General features: G+C 40.2%; 1 protein-coding gene across 1 annotated transcript in view; it reads right to left on the bottom strand.

The window, feature by feature from the left end:
* The window catches only part of SNRK (SNF related kinase), a 46,211-nt gene extending 29,841 nt beyond the window's left edge, over window positions 1-16,370 (bottom strand). The window contains exons 1-3 of the mRNA XM_082321265.1: window positions 16,118-16,370; window positions 4,816-4,914; window positions 2,817-3,510 (exon numbers count right to left, since the gene is read on the bottom strand). Coding sequence (XP_082177391.1) covers window positions 2,817-3,405 — 589 coding nt within the window. The 5' untranslated portion in view covers window positions 3,406-3,510; window positions 4,816-4,914; window positions 16,118-16,370. The remainder of the gene's footprint in view (window positions 1-2,816; window positions 3,511-4,815; window positions 4,915-16,117) is intronic.
* Between the last annotated feature and the right edge of the window lie 591 nt (window positions 16,371-16,961).

The following is a 16,961-nucleotide window of genomic DNA, read 5'->3' as shown; positions in this document are numbered from 1 at the left end:
TCTCACTTTCCTCTGACTAGAACCAACTTTAATTAAATGTGAAAAAAACATGGGAAACTACAAGTAACAGAACTTCTCATTATCTAATTCACTCAGCTTTTTGAAAAGCCCTGGGAACATATGATCATTGCCTAATATTCCTCTTGCATCATTTTAACTACAGCCTTACACACAAAAGGAAATGAGAGACCTAAATTAACTAGCCTCTTTTCAAGTGTGAAAACTTAAGTAGCATCACAAAGGGGAGATTAATCCTTAAACTAGCTGAAACAGTTACCTTTTCATAAAGCAAGCTTTTCCACGATATTTATTAAGCATATAACTTAATAAAAGACTTGCCCTGAATATTTCAGCTCTTTGTAGCAAGAAAATGTGAAGTCTTTTCCTTAATATACTCATTCTAATATTATTCATAAGACTTCAGAAAAACCATGTTTGTGCCAAAGGTCTTTGGCAAAAAAAACCCCATCATATATCTTGATCAATTTTTCTTGCAATAATTTTTGTGAATATAACAACAATTTTGGGTGAATGAAAACAGGTGTGGGGGGTTAAAATATTATAATGAATGCAAATGTATCTTAACATTTACAGAGTATTAGTAGGGCAATCCTTTTTAATTTGTCATTTTAGTAAATTGAGTTGGTTTTCAAGTGGTCAGACGCTCACAAAGGGGCAGGACCATGTAGTCGCGCTGGAGAAAGCATGACCTCCTTTCTCATAAGCAACTAGCTTTTAGATTGGTTCAGCTATAATGTAATTTCATCCTAACCGGAAAAAAACCTTTGCCGTTGTCAGTCATTATTCTTGCAATATTAATAGCCCTATTCAGCCAATAGCTGAATGAGTTAACAGCACTTCACCACTATTTCAGGCTATATATACACCTTGCACATTATTAACATCAAAATGTAACTGATGTCACTTCTCTTCTTTTGAAGAGGTCTACTTCCGCATTTATACATACTTCTAGTCCACAAGTATGACCTCATCTTAGCATGAAAGTTTATCTTTAAAGGTTTGCACAAGATAATTTCTCAGTTGCATAATTACATGGTTAGTGATAAGTTTCCTAAACATATGTTCTTTTAAGACTCTACATTTAAGATTCCATTTGGGGAAAGGGGGGAAGGGGGGCTTTAAAGAAGTACCTAATATTTTTTCTTTTTTTCCCCCACAATCTTCTCATATAAAATACACAAATAAGTCATATTTAGAAACCTTACATAGTATATCTTACCATTTTACCCACATTTAGAAAAGGAAAATCCAGACTCTTCAAGGTCATTATCTTATTGGCAACTTGCAAATTTTGATATTCTTATTCTGTGACTATTGTATTGACAGTACTTTAGAGATTTTGTAGAGCATTACAAAGTGATGAAAACTGTGCCACTAAAAAAGCTAGAATACAAGCACCACAATCTGTCAACTAGGATAAGAGAAGTTCTAGTATCCAGTAACTGAGAGAGTATACTGGGGAATAAGTAAGCAAAAACTAACCACTGATGTGTATTTAAATATTCTCAGAAATAGAACTTAACTAGCATCCTTAAACATCAGCTAGAAGAAATTTTTTTTTAGTTTTTCTACTGTTCACATCAATCACAATCACTCTGTATTAGCCAGACCTCCTCCTCTATGAACCCATTCAACCATTGTCTTCTAGTACTATTCAGAAGTTTACCTACCTAATTGCTTACAAAGTCCTCTAAGAAACATTTTATGAGATGCCACCATTATTACATTTATCATTAAGAGGCCCAAAGTGTGCTTTGTTAACTATATACTTCAATCTGGACCATCTGGTCATAATGCTCCTAATACTCCCCACTCCTCTTCCCCCCATTAATCCCCATACACCTTCTTTCTTCCATGCATCTTCAGTTGGGCAGCAACATCAAAACTTCATTTTTCGCTCATCCTCCAAAATTTAACTGCTACTCCATTTTTCAGAAAAAATATTCTATACAGTGCCTTATGTGAATTATAACAACTGTCCTTTTCCATCGAGAGGCCACCGCAATCAGTTACACTCATGCTTCAGGAAATTCAAAGTAAAAAGACATAAAAGAACACAGAACTCAGGAGTTCGGATCTCCAGTTTGCCACTAATCAATCCAAAACCAACTAATCTAGAACATTTGACTCTAAACAGAAATCATTTTGTCAAGCATCACTGTAGCATCAACATAGATCTGCAAAACCACAAATAGCATAGACATTTAAAATTCCTAATTACAGCACACTTAAAGTACTTTCAAGTCCAGAAAACCCAAAGTAAAATATCTATTCAAAGCTGGAAGCCATGAAGTGATGTTCAAATGTTTAAGCAAAGACCATAAGATCTACTAGCTAACAATATTTATATTAGAAATAATGCAAGAATTTTAGTTCATCAGTGTGCAGGAATACCTTGTCAGCATGCAAAGTCAGCTGATCGTTTACCTCAGGTAAATTAGCAAAAAAATCGGACAAGTTAGTCTTAAATCATCGCTACCTCAACTAACAGATATGAGCCATCTGTATGACTATCAGTCACACTCAGTGACTCTATCAATGTTTACAACTATTTTAAAAATAGCATCATTTCATACAAAAAAAGAACTTTTAAGCGTTTTTGAGAATGTTTGAATATGTTCCTTCAAACAGAGCTGCTCCAGCATTAACTCATCCATAACTCATTCAGGTTATAATGTTATTTCTTGCCAATTAGCTGGCTTCCACATATGGCATTACCTTGAAACAGAAAACAGAGTGGCACAACATCATGATACTTAAGTTTAGACTACTGGCTGAATTCAAAGAGGACATACCGACTGCTGGTGCATCATATTCATCCCCAAGTAAAATTTCAGGAGCAGAATATGCAAGAGATCCACAGCTTGTGGTAAGCTTCTTTCCAGGCTGAAATTTGTTGCTGAAGCCAAAATCAGTCAATTTCACAAGTCCTTGTTTTTCAAAGAAGACCACATTTTCTGGTTTTAAGTCTCTATGAACTACGTGCAGTTTATGGCAGTAAGATATAGCATGAACTATTTGAGCAAAATATTTTTTTGCCAGATCCTCATTCAGGCCTTCTTCATGTTTCATGATGTAATCAAACATATCTCCTCCATCACCTAGCTCTAAGATAAGATAAAGCTTAGTCTGGGTGTCAATCACTTCATACAGCCGTACTATATTGGGATGCTGCACTAGTTTCATGCATCTAACTTCTTGAAAAAGATGTCCAGTGGCTAGAGTGTCCAGTTTGGTCTTGTCAATCACTTTTACTGCTACTTTTTCACCTGTGAAGACATGCCGAGCAAGTTTGACCACAGCAAAATGGCCTCTGCCCAAAGTTTTATCCAAGTCATACAATCCTGCAATTTTTCCATCATATCCTCGTTTGAAGCCTGCCATTCTGTTTCAGAAGATGAAATAATATTTAAGATCTTTGGAAACGTTATCTTTTCATATAAGAGTATCTGATGCAAATAAATAGTCCATTGTCACTGCCAAGCATACCTAAAAATAAAGAGACAAGATGATATATTTGTATAAAAATAAGCAAAATTATTATCCTGTAATTCTCCTAAAGTTACATTGGCATATTATTACAGATTACTTATGAAATTCTTCAGGGGGTTTTGCAAAGGGTTTGATAAGCCATGCTGTGGTAACCAACAGATTTCTGAAATCACATTATCAACATGCTTGAAGAAAGTGAATTTCAACAGTGCAATAATGAAAATTTCTCTGAAACTCAGTGGCCTTCATGTTCTTGAGTTAAAAACTTTGCAAGTGACACTTGAAGAAATCGGCTATAAATCTGTAACTTTTCTGGCTACATTTGAAATCAGCTGGGCAGCACAAAATATTGACAAGATGAACATGCTTGATTAATCTTCTTTTTGGCATATTCCTTCATGTTGCAGCATGAAACAGCTCTAATACAAAGTTCTGATGGTACGACATTGGACTTTTACCTTCTCCCTTTTAACAGCTTCCTGTTTAGCAAAGCTCAGACTGACATACAAGACTTAATTTTGTTACTCTAATTAGTTTGAGCATTATCAATCAATACTGTAATTACAACAAACGAACAAAGCTTTACAGGCTGAAATGAAACATTTGGGTTGGATGTACTCTTAGTGCTAAATAAAATGTCTTGTTAAATATTTTGACTGGAGTTACAAAAACTGGTGATAAAAAGTTTGCATGTAGGCTGCATATGTTCAGCAGTCCTGGGAATGAGTCAGGAGAAGGGGAAGAAGAGTGGAAAGGAAGGGGAGAGAACAAGAGTTCAGCTTATTTGTGCTGAACTCCTGCTTACCAGTTAATTTAGCATTTAAGCAAACAAGACCCAACTTATAAAACATTCGTATTCAAACCTGGTTTTGAACGTCTTGCGTCCCATTGCCATTTTTTTCACACACAAAACCTCCCAAAAACTTAGACTGAGGTTTAAATAAAAAACTGTAGCTATCAAAAAGCTGACAATTTCTCCCACTTTGAGTGCAAAGTAGCTAGAAATATGAAAATTAGATGGCTTATTGCCAACTCAATAAAATACAGAAAACATAGCTCTTTAGAATATATTTTCAGTTTCAAAAGTGAACTTCAAAAAGAAAAATCTTTGAAAAGGAAGCTGGCAAACAAACAGCCCCTTACATTAGTTATTCTTAAGTCAAAATGTAAGCATTAGATTAAAAACGCTCCCTGCTAAACAAGTTATTTCACAGGCAGTGAAACTAATGAACCTAGTTTCATATGGATTCAATTACAAGGTTGGGGGTCCTATGAGGATTCTCTGATGTTTAACAAGCTCACCTTACTGCTTCTCTCAGCTGGAGCCATGGTATAACCTCTTCTCTATCCGGCTGTCTACTTCCACAAAGTCCATGGGAATTCAGTTCGAGACCTCCACCCCTGTAAAATTTGAATGAAATCAATCAACTTCTGAAACCTCATAACTTAGACAAGGAACAGGGTAAGTGTAACAATCATATAAGCATTGGGGTTTGGGTTTTTGTTTTTCTTTAAAGATAATAATCAAGCTTTAAAAAACTTCACTGGGTTTTGTGTTATCGTACCCTTTCATTCTGCTACTAAGCACTAGGCTTCAGATGCTCTTCCAAAAACTACTCCACTTCACCAGAAGATGCCACAGTATCAAAATTGCGGTTGGCATATCTGCTTCCCAACACATCCCATGCTGCTCATCTTATGAAGTTTCCCCTACCACTCCCCATTAACCATGTAATACCATCTGATCCTGATTCCAGAAAGTACAAAACTAGATTAGAGCATGCTACATTAAACCAAATGCCCATGTCTCTCCTACCTGATAAGTAACCATTAGAGGATGTGTAGGGAAGAACAGGGTACAATGGCAAACATAACAATAAATGATGAAACTCTCCTTATCTTTAAGACATTCAAAAGCTTCTTTACATCAGAGGGCAGTGGCTTTGTGTTTAATAAAGCTTGAAGGATTCCACCCCCCACGCCTCCCTGTGGAACTGGGCAGATGCTTTATTAAAGCATGTGAATTTTTAGCATCAAGAACGTCCTGCAACAAGGCGTTTAGTAGCTTAACCACGCGCTGCGAGAAGAACCACTTCCTCTTGTTTGTTTTTAATCTTCTGATAATTTGTGCATCTTCTCATTCACCATCTGTTCCAAAATAAGAACTATCATACTCTATTTACCTTGCCTCAAGCAACTCACAGTTTTAGCTTCCTCCCTTCCTAGCTTCAGTTCAATCTTGTTCAAGTCCTAGTCTGTCGCTCCATTTACAGAGGTTATTCCACAGGCTTTAGCATTCTTCTCACCTTTCTCTACACATTTTCTGGTTTGTTCTATACTACTTTCTTAGGACAATTTTTTTTTTTTTGACTACTACTGAACACTGACATAATGTTTTCATGTAATGCTTTATTAGAGTTGTATAATGTTCCATCATGCTGACTTAACTCCCAAAATACAGGCTAATGAAAAATAGTCCATGTACACACATAAACCACCTAACCTTAACCTGTATGAAGCAATAGGGGAGATATTAATCAGCTGTGCCCCATATGGTTGTGCGACTCCACAGTCTAAATCCTAAAAGGATTGCAAGCACTTAAACAAAAAAAATCCACCCCACGCAAACATGCTTTATAGAACTACTGTCTCTACAGCACCCTAATCAGACTCTTCACTGCTTATAGATTAAAGAAATAAAATAAAAAGAAAAAAGAGCACACAAACTTACAAAGACAACTTTTTTAACTGCCACTAGGACATCATCCCTCCTTACAAATCTCTTTTACTCATAATGCACACTATAGTCAACACCTTATGCTAAACTACTTAACAGTTTTAGAATCCTTAAATTAAAAAAAAAAGGTAAACATAAAAAAAAATATCAGTCAGCCATTCCCAATGCAACTGAAGTTACCAACAACACAAACTCCAGTGCTCAAGTTTTTACAGACCATTTCTTTCTTGAATGTTAAGTCAAACCTCAAGATTTACATCTCTATTCACACAAATTCATCACATCCTACAAATCTGGCCCAGATTATGAAACACCTTTTCTCTCTGAGGAGGAGACATGGCTTTAAGAGATATTTTTCTGTTAAGTCTTGGATTCAAAAACAACACCCGCACACAAGACGAAGCTTTCTTAGTGCATGGCAAAACCAAAATTTTGTTACTGGAAGAGGTAAGGAAGATGGAGATAAAAAAAGTCACAGTCCATTTTGACTTAGCTTTTCTTTCTTAAATTAAAGAAGGTTCCATCCCCGGCAGAGTAAAAGGGAGAGAGCAAACCCAGCCAGATGTAACAGAATGTAACTTGCCTGAATTTAAGAAACTACAACACTCAGCAGCAAGGAAAGATTTATACATAATTATTTTGTTCACTTGGCACATTCTCAACCATCTTTGTACAAACTCAACAAGTGATTTATCTCTAAATGACAGAATACACATAAACATCAACCTGTCAACAAAATTCCAGCAAAAATCAGTTATGCTTAAGCCATGGAGAAATACATCAGACAGTAATCAATAGGATAAAAGCTAACAGCAATGGAAATAAACTATGCTTACTAATGTTGCAGCCCCATTAGCTGAAATAAAATTAATGCAGATTCATTAACAGTTTAACATAAAATCTCCACAATAACAGACCAACTAACTTTTCATTCTGTGGTTTTAAAATAAATCTTCGGAGATGAAGCTCCCACAACTAAACAGAAGATGCACACACGGTTTGAAGTGAACATACCAAAATTAAGAATTGTTCAGTAGTAGCAAATGGATGCAAAACTGTCATAGTGCATATAGATACAAACCTCAATTACCATTTAAATATGCTACCTAAAGGATCACAGTTGCGATACCAATACTTTTCAGAGAAGTAATTTTTTTCTCAGTTTCTCTCTAGAGTAAGAAAGCAGAATTTTGAAAGCACTTAAGGATCAAGAGTGCAGTTTCACAAGGTACCAACTTTCCAGCTGAAGCCTCTTTGTGACCTTTTCTTTGCAGTTGTCTCCTTTTACATTAGTAAAATTTTGGGGGCTAACTATAAATGGAATCACCCAAAACTTCCAGATTTAACGCATCTACTACCATCACACTCCAAAACAGGGTTGGTTCTAATGACAGATCATTTCAGTGATCCAGTTTACCACATGACCTCTTGAACACTTTTACCAAATGAAGGAGGTGCAAACTGCAGCATGCAACAATCAAAATTTCAGCCAGCCATACTTTGCCAGCAAGCCAAACTACAACCTGATGAAAACATTTCAGAGACAGTGACATCACAGAAAATATTTACCTGTCTTTCTTTTAATTCACATTATCTCAAGTACTTTATAAGTTCATTTTTCAGCATTAGAGAGTTTGGGTTTTCTAGTTGGCAAGCTTACTAACCATTAGCAGCATTTAATCCATGTGGCTAATTATGGTTTTAAAAATGCAGTTTTCACTAACTATACCAGAATTCAGCTACGCCCCCAATACTCATTTTATGCAATGTAGACATTTACCAGTAAATAGATTCAGAACAGATCCTTCCTTCCATAGAAGCACATATATCCTATCCCACAAAATACTGCTAACAGCCTCTGTAATGGAGTTCTGCAGAAGCTGTTTTATAATATCACATGCATCCTATTAAGAGGCTTAACAACAGTACTGTGATTCAACCATCTCTAAAAGATGGATGAATGGATCTCTAACAGATCTGTTTAGAAAAACAGCATGTTTCAGAGACACTAGTTTTTCTTTAAGCAATTCATCCTGTCCAAAAAGTTTCATTAGATTATACATTACACGTAAAATCAGCCTAATTCATCTTACCTTAACGTGTGTATTAGCTTCTTACTTTGGAAAATGAAGATTCAAGGTCCCATTTCAACAAAATGCTATAATACTATTGATGCAAAAACTTCCCTGCATTATCATGCTAACAGACATAAAAGCTGAAGTAATCTTCGCTGGGACTCCTCCGTCCACAGACAGCTAACCATTCCTGTCTCCCTTCATGACAAACGGAGATTCAGTCAACACAGATAAGAGTCTATGATAAAACAAATTGCACCCTAAAGCAGATAGCTAAATAGATCAAATGAATCATTTCTTAAAAGCACACATTTTCATTTTCTGTAACAGGAGTTTAGGATGACTAGTTCAGTGGATGTACATATTATACACATCCACAAGATATATTAAGTAAGTTTCACCCTGTTTCTCCTTTTGCTCTCTTTTGTCTCAGGTGAATAACAGCATCTATACCAATTATTTATTTACTACATAATTGTATGTTGAGACTTATGTTGCTATTCTTCCTAGAAACAGTAAACCAAAATTTGACATTAACTGATCATAGAAGTGATTTTTTTACTCTGAAAGCAATCTGTACAAATCATTAGTATCTGAGAGCAAACTGAAGGAAATATCAACTCAGTATACAAACTGTGCAAGTATAACTTTTCACTTTTTTCCAATATTTTCTATAATTTTTATCCGCTATCCTACTGTAAGATATCTTCACAGCTTAATCCATGAGCCTTTAAAAACAGTCTATCTTTGTTACTATATGAGCCACTACTTACATGTGATGATGTTACACCTTCACCAGTGTGTCAGTCTACTTTCCTCAAGAGGGCTTTCGATCACCTTTCCTTTTATATAAGGGAGAGCCAACACGTTAGAAACAGGTACAAAGTGTTGCAAGAGTGAAGTGTGAAGAACATACACACTTAATGCATACCACATGCTCTGAAAACTAGCCATGACTCAATTGCTCCAGAGTATTTGAAACTAAGCCTCATACTACCCAATATTCCTTGAACATTCAAGACAATATGGGACTTAAGATCCCGAGAGCCTGTGTTCTCCTTTTGTTTCCATACACAGGTGTTACAGTCCAGCAAAGCCCTTTCTCCTCCACCTTCCCGTGACCTAAGCCTTCACAACCACCATTCAAAGGTACTCGGAAGAAGTGACAGCAATCTGTACCTGCCTCAGAGCCAAACACTTTGCAGATGCACCATTCCTGGGGGGGGGGGGGGGGGGGGGGGGGGGGGGGGGGCGGGGAGGGGGGACATGACACACAGGGGCAGGGGTGTTACAACTCAGCCCTTATATACACAATGCTATCTCATGCTTTACTTTCCACTTCGCATGACTGCACCAAAGCATACACACATATCTTCCCCTTCACTGATGACAAACGCCATAAACTCTCCTGCTCCTGACAAGTTCCACAATAAAACACTACAGTAGATTTTTCAAGGTGTACATGCACTTTTTATTTTCATATTAGGCCTCGCTGTCATCTCCCACAACGTCATCATCCGCCTCATACTACATTACTAAAATGTCAAGATATATCAGCAAATCTCTCTACCATTCAGCATGGCTACACCTAAAATGACGAAGGTAAGTGTTAACAAATAGTTCTACGCTCCAAACATAAAAAGAATAATTAACCTGCACAATTTAATGGTATTCCCTAGTTTTAAATAGTCTTCAGAATTTTGCTCTGAAAAGATAGGAGAGCTGCCAATTGCTGATGAAGTTTTGCCATGAAACATTTGGGAAGTCTGTAGTGAAGTGTTAGTGTTTCATTATTTTAGAATGTATTGCAGGCATCAGAGCTACTGATGCCTAGCCTTAACTCTTCTTAGAATCCAGAAATAAAAACAAAATGCTAACAAGAATGCTTCAACTCTAAGGTCCATTATTCAGTGAATGACCAGCAGCAGAAATATTTGGCAGGCCAATAAACTTAAAACATTGCTCCTGAACCCATAAACAAAAGGGGGGGTGGGGAGGTAGCATTACAGATTTGAGAAGAAATAAGTTACTAACATTATTTTGTAACAGAAAATTATGAGAGCCTGCATGACCTGAGATCTAAGAGCAAGACTTTGAGGCAGCTCCGACATATGAGAAAAATTAAACTTAAAAAATATGATGCACAATTCAGGATATTGTCAATTAAAGAATATATTTATTCCTTAATGAGAAATTCCCAAACTTTTAGACCTATAGATTGCTGCCTACCATCCTGTTTTCTTGAAAATTAATACAGTCACATCAAGCATGGAAAGTTTAAGCTTTCCTCTTTCACACAGGTTTGCAAAGCTGTGGTAGGCAGTTTGCAGAACACTAGTAAAGAGCAAACTACAATTTGACAACTGTGTTGTGGAAACCCCTCTTATATAGTTGACATCTTTGTGAGAATCATCTTCAATACAGAAAAGTGAAAAAAGTCACTGGATCTGAATTGGTCCTTCAAGGCTCCCCACTTTAAAAGTCAAGAATATGTATTTCCTTTTTCTTCCACAAGTCGGTGAATGTGAAAAAAAACATTCAGACAACACTGAAGTAGGTCTACATTGCAAAGCAATAGCAAGATAGTAGTAGTAATAGCAAGGTGATGGTTACAGAATGGACACCAAAGCTATTAAGACAGATGTACTAAGAGTGATCAAGCTATGATCCACTGACAAACCCATGATTAGTAGTCACTGGCACTGGTTCCAACTGCCTCTAGTTGTGAAATACGTTAAAAGCCCAAGATACTTTCATAACATGCTAATCGCTGTAGTTCACAAGGCACTTTCCATTTCTAAGAGGAGGTATTACACAAGACAAATGCAATCTGCCCTATGGATTTGAGAACTCAGCAATAGCTTTACACCATTTAAAGTCCTCACACCAGCCACAGCTCCAAAAGGAATTAATTTCATGTTGTCTCCGTTTTCCTCTCGTGCCTACTCTCAAAGTCCAGTATATAGCTAAACAAATAAAAAAAGTAGTACGGACACTACCAGCCTGTTCACGTATCAGATGCTTCAGCCATACACGACTTAAGATCTAAAGCTGCTCTTAAAGTATAATTGCGGAGGACAAGAAGAATGCCAGACCTTCCCAAATGGCCATGTCCCCTAAATTATCTTCTGCAAAGTACTATCCGATAACATCTTTTAAAAAGTACTTGCTCCAAATTTTATATCTGCTAGTACTTTCCTTTAGTATCTGTAAATCAGTTATAAAACTTTGTTCAGACCCTGTGATGTCACGATATATAAAAAAATTAGTTTCAATTGAAGTGATTATATTTTGCAGTTCCCACTGAAAGAAAAATTTCTCCTCAGCTACAGGAAATTAACAGGGTATCTTAGTTACAGACATTCATAAACCTAACCAATCAAGATCTGGTATCACAGAAGTCTGAAGATGACAGAAACGAACAAGCTTTTCAGTCAACCATCTTATAAGCAACAGAGAGAACTCATGGTAGTTGGACTTCCTAGCACAAACCCTTTCCAAGCTTGATAAGTAGCATCCAAGTAGCTTCTTGAGGCTTTAATATTCTAGATCTCATCACATTTTCCTTTTTTCTTCTTCCCCCCCCCCCCCTCAAAACAACTAGGAACATGAAACTGATAAAGAAGTACTTTGCATATCAGACAGAAGTCATATTATTGTGATTCATGATGGTATCACTATCTTTTAGACAGGACACTACATCTTTATTTCCAGAAACTTACTGCAGGAACTTCGCAGAAAACAGACAACTCAGATTTCTATTCCACCAATCTGGACTCCTTGAGAGAAATCGCCTCGTCTACTCCATGTTCATGAGTTCTCAGAACTGATGCACCTTTTTCAAATGTCTATTTATTACCATTACCACACAATTTTCTCATGCCAGACAGTGTAGCAAAGATAACTAACAGGAGCTCTAAACATCCCACCATTAATCAATGAACACTTCAGTGTGGCTTAACATTTTAATAAGTTACCACTGTTGTAACACCTAACATCATCTTTGTTGTCTAAATTCAGAATCACAAACATTATTTTTATTCTGTATCAAGGGAGGTGAAAGCATCAAACACTAGCTCAAATACAAGTATTCAGATGCAAATATGTGCATGTATTTTTAGTACCTATTCCAAGCAATAATAATGTCTATTAAATTTAAGAATGATCTCTGAGCTCAAATTTCAGATAGCTTCATTTGTTTAGCAGTCTCTCTGATAAGTCAATGCAGTACTTAAGTTTTATGTCAAATTGCCGCTGAGATACTGACATTTTCCATCTAGGATACAAACTACTTAAACCTTAAGAAATAGCACCTACCCCAACCTACAGTTACTCATTTTCAGTACTTTATCCTCATTTATAGCATTCTAAATTAGTTAGGAACTGGCAGACACCTGAAATTCACCATGCTTCAACATGAACTAAAATTATAAGTCTAGGCTATCGTCTTATCTCTCAAGTAAAGTCGGTTTAAGTCCAGTCAGTAACTAGATAGGAGACTGCTGCAGAAACACAGAATGATATATTAAGAGTAAAAACGAACCTGTCAAATTCAGTGCAACATTCATGCCTCAACACTGCTGCACAAGACCACTGTACAACTGAGAGATTCAGCTTTTCAGAAAGTGAACATGCTCTGTTTTATATTTCACAAGTGTAAAAACTACACAGCACTTTTTCCTCATTAAGTTCTTAACCTTGGTGACTTAATCAACTTATGCGTACTAGAACTCTGCCAGGGTAAGCTATCCTAGAATTGCAAGTGAATATACAGTTTTTCAAATCCTCTTAAGCTCTTACGTAATACTGTTATGTGTATTAAAACAACAGCTACTTTACATTATCACAGAAGCTGTAGCATTCCAGTTAAGTGCTTGAAAGTAGTGTGACAAGGAAGATGCACAGAACCTCATAGGTCATTAAAGTTAAGAGCTTATGCAATTTAACATTAGTATATTCATCATAAACTGCAGCTCAGCCCTATACACAAAAGGTAGTGCCCCTGATCTTAACCATGTTTCATTGGTTTCTTATTTTAAGACATAATTAGAAAACACTATTAAGAAGGAATGGACAGAAGTCCATCAAGAAGTTTTACAGCTACAGCATTTCAGTGGAGTTTTGAAAGCAGACAAAAATCCAAGAGGAGTGCATTATTTCATTCTGAGGAAAAAAGCTAGCTGTTCCAGGATACTGTGCCCTTGAAAGCAAGGCAGGCAACAAAGGAAGACAAAGGCACTAGTTTGGCATTACAGTTGCTAGTGGAATAAAAAGGACAATGATACACTGAAGGTGTAGACTGCAAAAGAATTACTCAAATATGATATCAAAAGCAGGGAGTTAGAACCTTAGAAGAGATCAGGTTGGTCACAACAGCGCACAAGGAAGATGACTACTGCAACGTATAATATCCGCAGTAACATCTTAACATGCATACTCTTAACATGCTATCTGTTTAAAATAATCAGAAAGCAGACTATGTATCTACAGTGCAACCACCCACACCACATGGGAGTATCAGTTCTCAGAGCAAGATTATTCAAGGAACAGCAGTAACCTGTACAGAAATTTCAGTATCCAAAACTCAATCTGTACTTTCTTGCTTTTCAATTGTGTAAAAAGAAAAACAAACACAACAGTTTATCACTAAGTCCACTTAAGACATCATCTTCCCTTCTCCCTGTTTTTGTTGGAAGCCCCAGGTGTGGATCACAAAGGTTCTCTTAAAAGAGACAGATGAATGTGCTGTCTTAGATGACACCTTGCCCACCAGGCACTACTCCAGCATTCAGGTTAGCTTCTTTTCCCAACCACTTGAAAAATCATGCCATCATTCTACCACTTTTCTAGCCATTTAGAATATTCAGGAAAAATATGAGACAAGACTGGACTTTCTCATCCTTAGCTTTTGTTGTTAAGTCCTCAAATCCAGATGTTTTCATGCACTAGAAGAAAAAGGGGCAGATACTAGTCTATTTAAGTTAACATTTCAACATGTTCCACAAGGTAAAATTTGATTGCATTATGTAGCAATGACTGTCAGTTCTTGTGAGTTTGTTTTAGATTCCTTCTTTTTAAGGATCAGCAATAGTACAAAAATAACCAGCAGCCAAATTCCCCCTTTCTGTGATCTCAAAAAACCCCCACCATTCATTAACCCAGTTCCTAATGGTGCATGCCTTGCAAGAACTGCTTAATTCTAACATAATAAACATTTGCTTGTAAACACTTCTATATAGATTTCATTTTGCTGAGATTCATTAAACTGGTCCTTCCCCAGCGGCTGAAGATCTAAATATATCCATAATAAACAACTCCAAAAAACAGCCTATATGACTAAGTAGTGACTGCACTACAGAGGGCAGGCGTAAGCAGATTTGCATGCAATTCATTCATGCTAGATGGCTGTAAATCATACAATACACTTCAGCTGCTCCAGGAACTGCAATGGTACCATTGAGGAAACCACTTCTTTGCATATCTACTCATAACAAGCTCTTCAAAAAAAGATGATCAGTAAGAAACTATCTATGCATAAGCAAAAACCCAAAGCTTTTTATATACCCATATCCCATGTCAAGCTTTCTCCTTCACAGGTGTTCTAGCATCCCTTACCAATAAAAATATCGAATCTGAAAATAGGTCACATTTGCCACCAACCATCCTCTGGCCAATATAGGCTTTTTCCCTAGTGGATGTTCTCCAACACTTTATGCAGTCTACTTACTAAAAAAAAAAACAACCCCAAAAAAGCCACACCACACCAAAACCAACCACGCATCTGTCCTTCAGCTATTACCAAGACTGTACATCAACCACAAACATCTTTAAAAGTCATCTTCCATAAACTGAACTAGTGGAGTACCATCTGGGTGCCAAAACCCACCCAAGGAAAATCACAAAGACCTCTCTCCAGGACTTAACTACTTACCCGACCAATTTCTATAGTAATCTAAAGGCAGTAAGTCCAACGCAGTAAGCTTATTGACAAAAGCAATACGCGTATCGACAAAGAACAAGGGATGCTTCTGCTTTCAGCCTCTGTCAGGGGCATGCTCCCGCTCTGCGAGCGGAAAAGACGCCAGCTTGCATTCTGAGCAAACCTGTTGGCTATGCACCTGGTTCCGAGGGGTAAGATGCACCGTCATTCCCCCAAAACGCACCCGTGACCGGACTGACTCTCTGACCGGAGGGCTTTCGCCTCGCTTGTTTAGCTTTTTTCCAGAGCGACAGAAAATACGAGGCGGAGCTGCCGAGGGCAGCAGGGTGGCGGAGGGGCAAACTCGCCGCCACTTTCCCGCGGTGACCCCGCGGTGCGCGGACGGCGAGGGCGGACGCGCAGGGGCACAGCCAGGCGCGGGGTCAGATGCCAGCGGCGCGGCGGGGAGCCGGTCACACGCACGCCCCGCCACGGGCGCTGCTGCCGCGGGGACGCAGCGCACGGAGGGGGAGAGGGCTCGCCTGGGGCACGCCGGGCTCTGCCGCGCCAGGGGGGACAGGAGGCTCCCGCCGTCCCCGCAGGAACACTCGCTTCTCCCTCCCTTCCCCTCAAGCCCCGGGCGGCACCGACACGCCGACCTTCGGCGGCCGGGAAACGTCCCCCCACCGCCTCCTCCTGGGCCCAGGCCGCTACCGGGCCGGCCGAGAGGAGCTCGGCGGGCGAGGCCGGCTCCGGGAAAAACGGAAAGGCGAAGAGAGGGGAGGAAGGGAACCCACCACACCCCACCGGGCCGGCCCCGTCCCCACCGGCCCAGCCCAAGCTGAACCCGGCCCAGCCCCACCGGCAACTTACTGCCTGCAGCAGCGGCGGCGTCTCCTCGGGCCGCCGCGCCCCGCGCCGCCCCCTGCATGGGCAGCACCCGCCGCGACTGCTCTGAGGAACGGCGGCGGGGACGGGGAGCGCGGCGGGAAGGAAGGGAAAGGGTCCAAGACCCCAGCGGGGAACCGCGGTTGGGCCGCGGGGGGCTCGGGGGCCGGCGGCTGCGGCGACTCCTGCCCGGCGCCTGGCTGGCTGGCTGCGCTCCGCCGGGCCCCGCCGCTGCGGCGACTCCGAGACGCAACTGACAACAACGGCCGCGGCGGCTCGCGGAAAGACGTTGGGGGGGGAGGGGGGCGGGGGGGGGGGTGAGGCGGGGCAACGGACACCCGCGCGAGCCCGCGAGCCGGGCGCCGCTGCGCCTGCGCGGCGGGGAGGCCGCGCCATTGCCGTCACGGCGGGCCAATGGGGGAAGGGAGAGCGCGCGGGGCGGGGCGGGGCGGGGCCGCGAGCGGCGGGCGGGGAGGGGAAGGGGAAGGGGAAGGGGAAGGGGAGAGGCCGCCGGAGGGGAGGGCAGGAGGGGGCAGGTGAGGGGACGGGGTGGCTCGGCGGCACTCGGGGGCAAGGCTGGCTGCCGTTCCTGCCCGCCCTGGGCTCCGGCGTCCGAAAGGTCCCGGGCGATTCGCCCTGGAAGTGGCCAAAATAAGAGGGAAGGGCGAACCGTTGAAGGTCTGAGGAGAGGGTGAAGCCCGCGGGCCCGCCGCCGCTCTGCTACGAGTTTGCCACCCTCTCCCTCAGGAGGGGACGCTGGACTGGAGGGCTAATTCAGGTGGTGGGATGGCCACGGCTGTGATGCCTGGCTGATCCGATCCCAAGTGAA

Source organism: Platalea leucorodia (assembly GCF_965183815.1).
Source record: "Platalea leucorodia genome assembly, chromosome: 1".
In the NCBI taxonomy this organism is placed as follows: Eukaryota; Metazoa; Chordata; class Aves; order Pelecaniformes; family Threskiornithidae; genus Platalea; species Platalea leucorodia.
The sequence above is the reverse complement of the archived record's forward strand: the minus strand, read 5'-3'. Positions and strand labels throughout refer to the sequence as shown.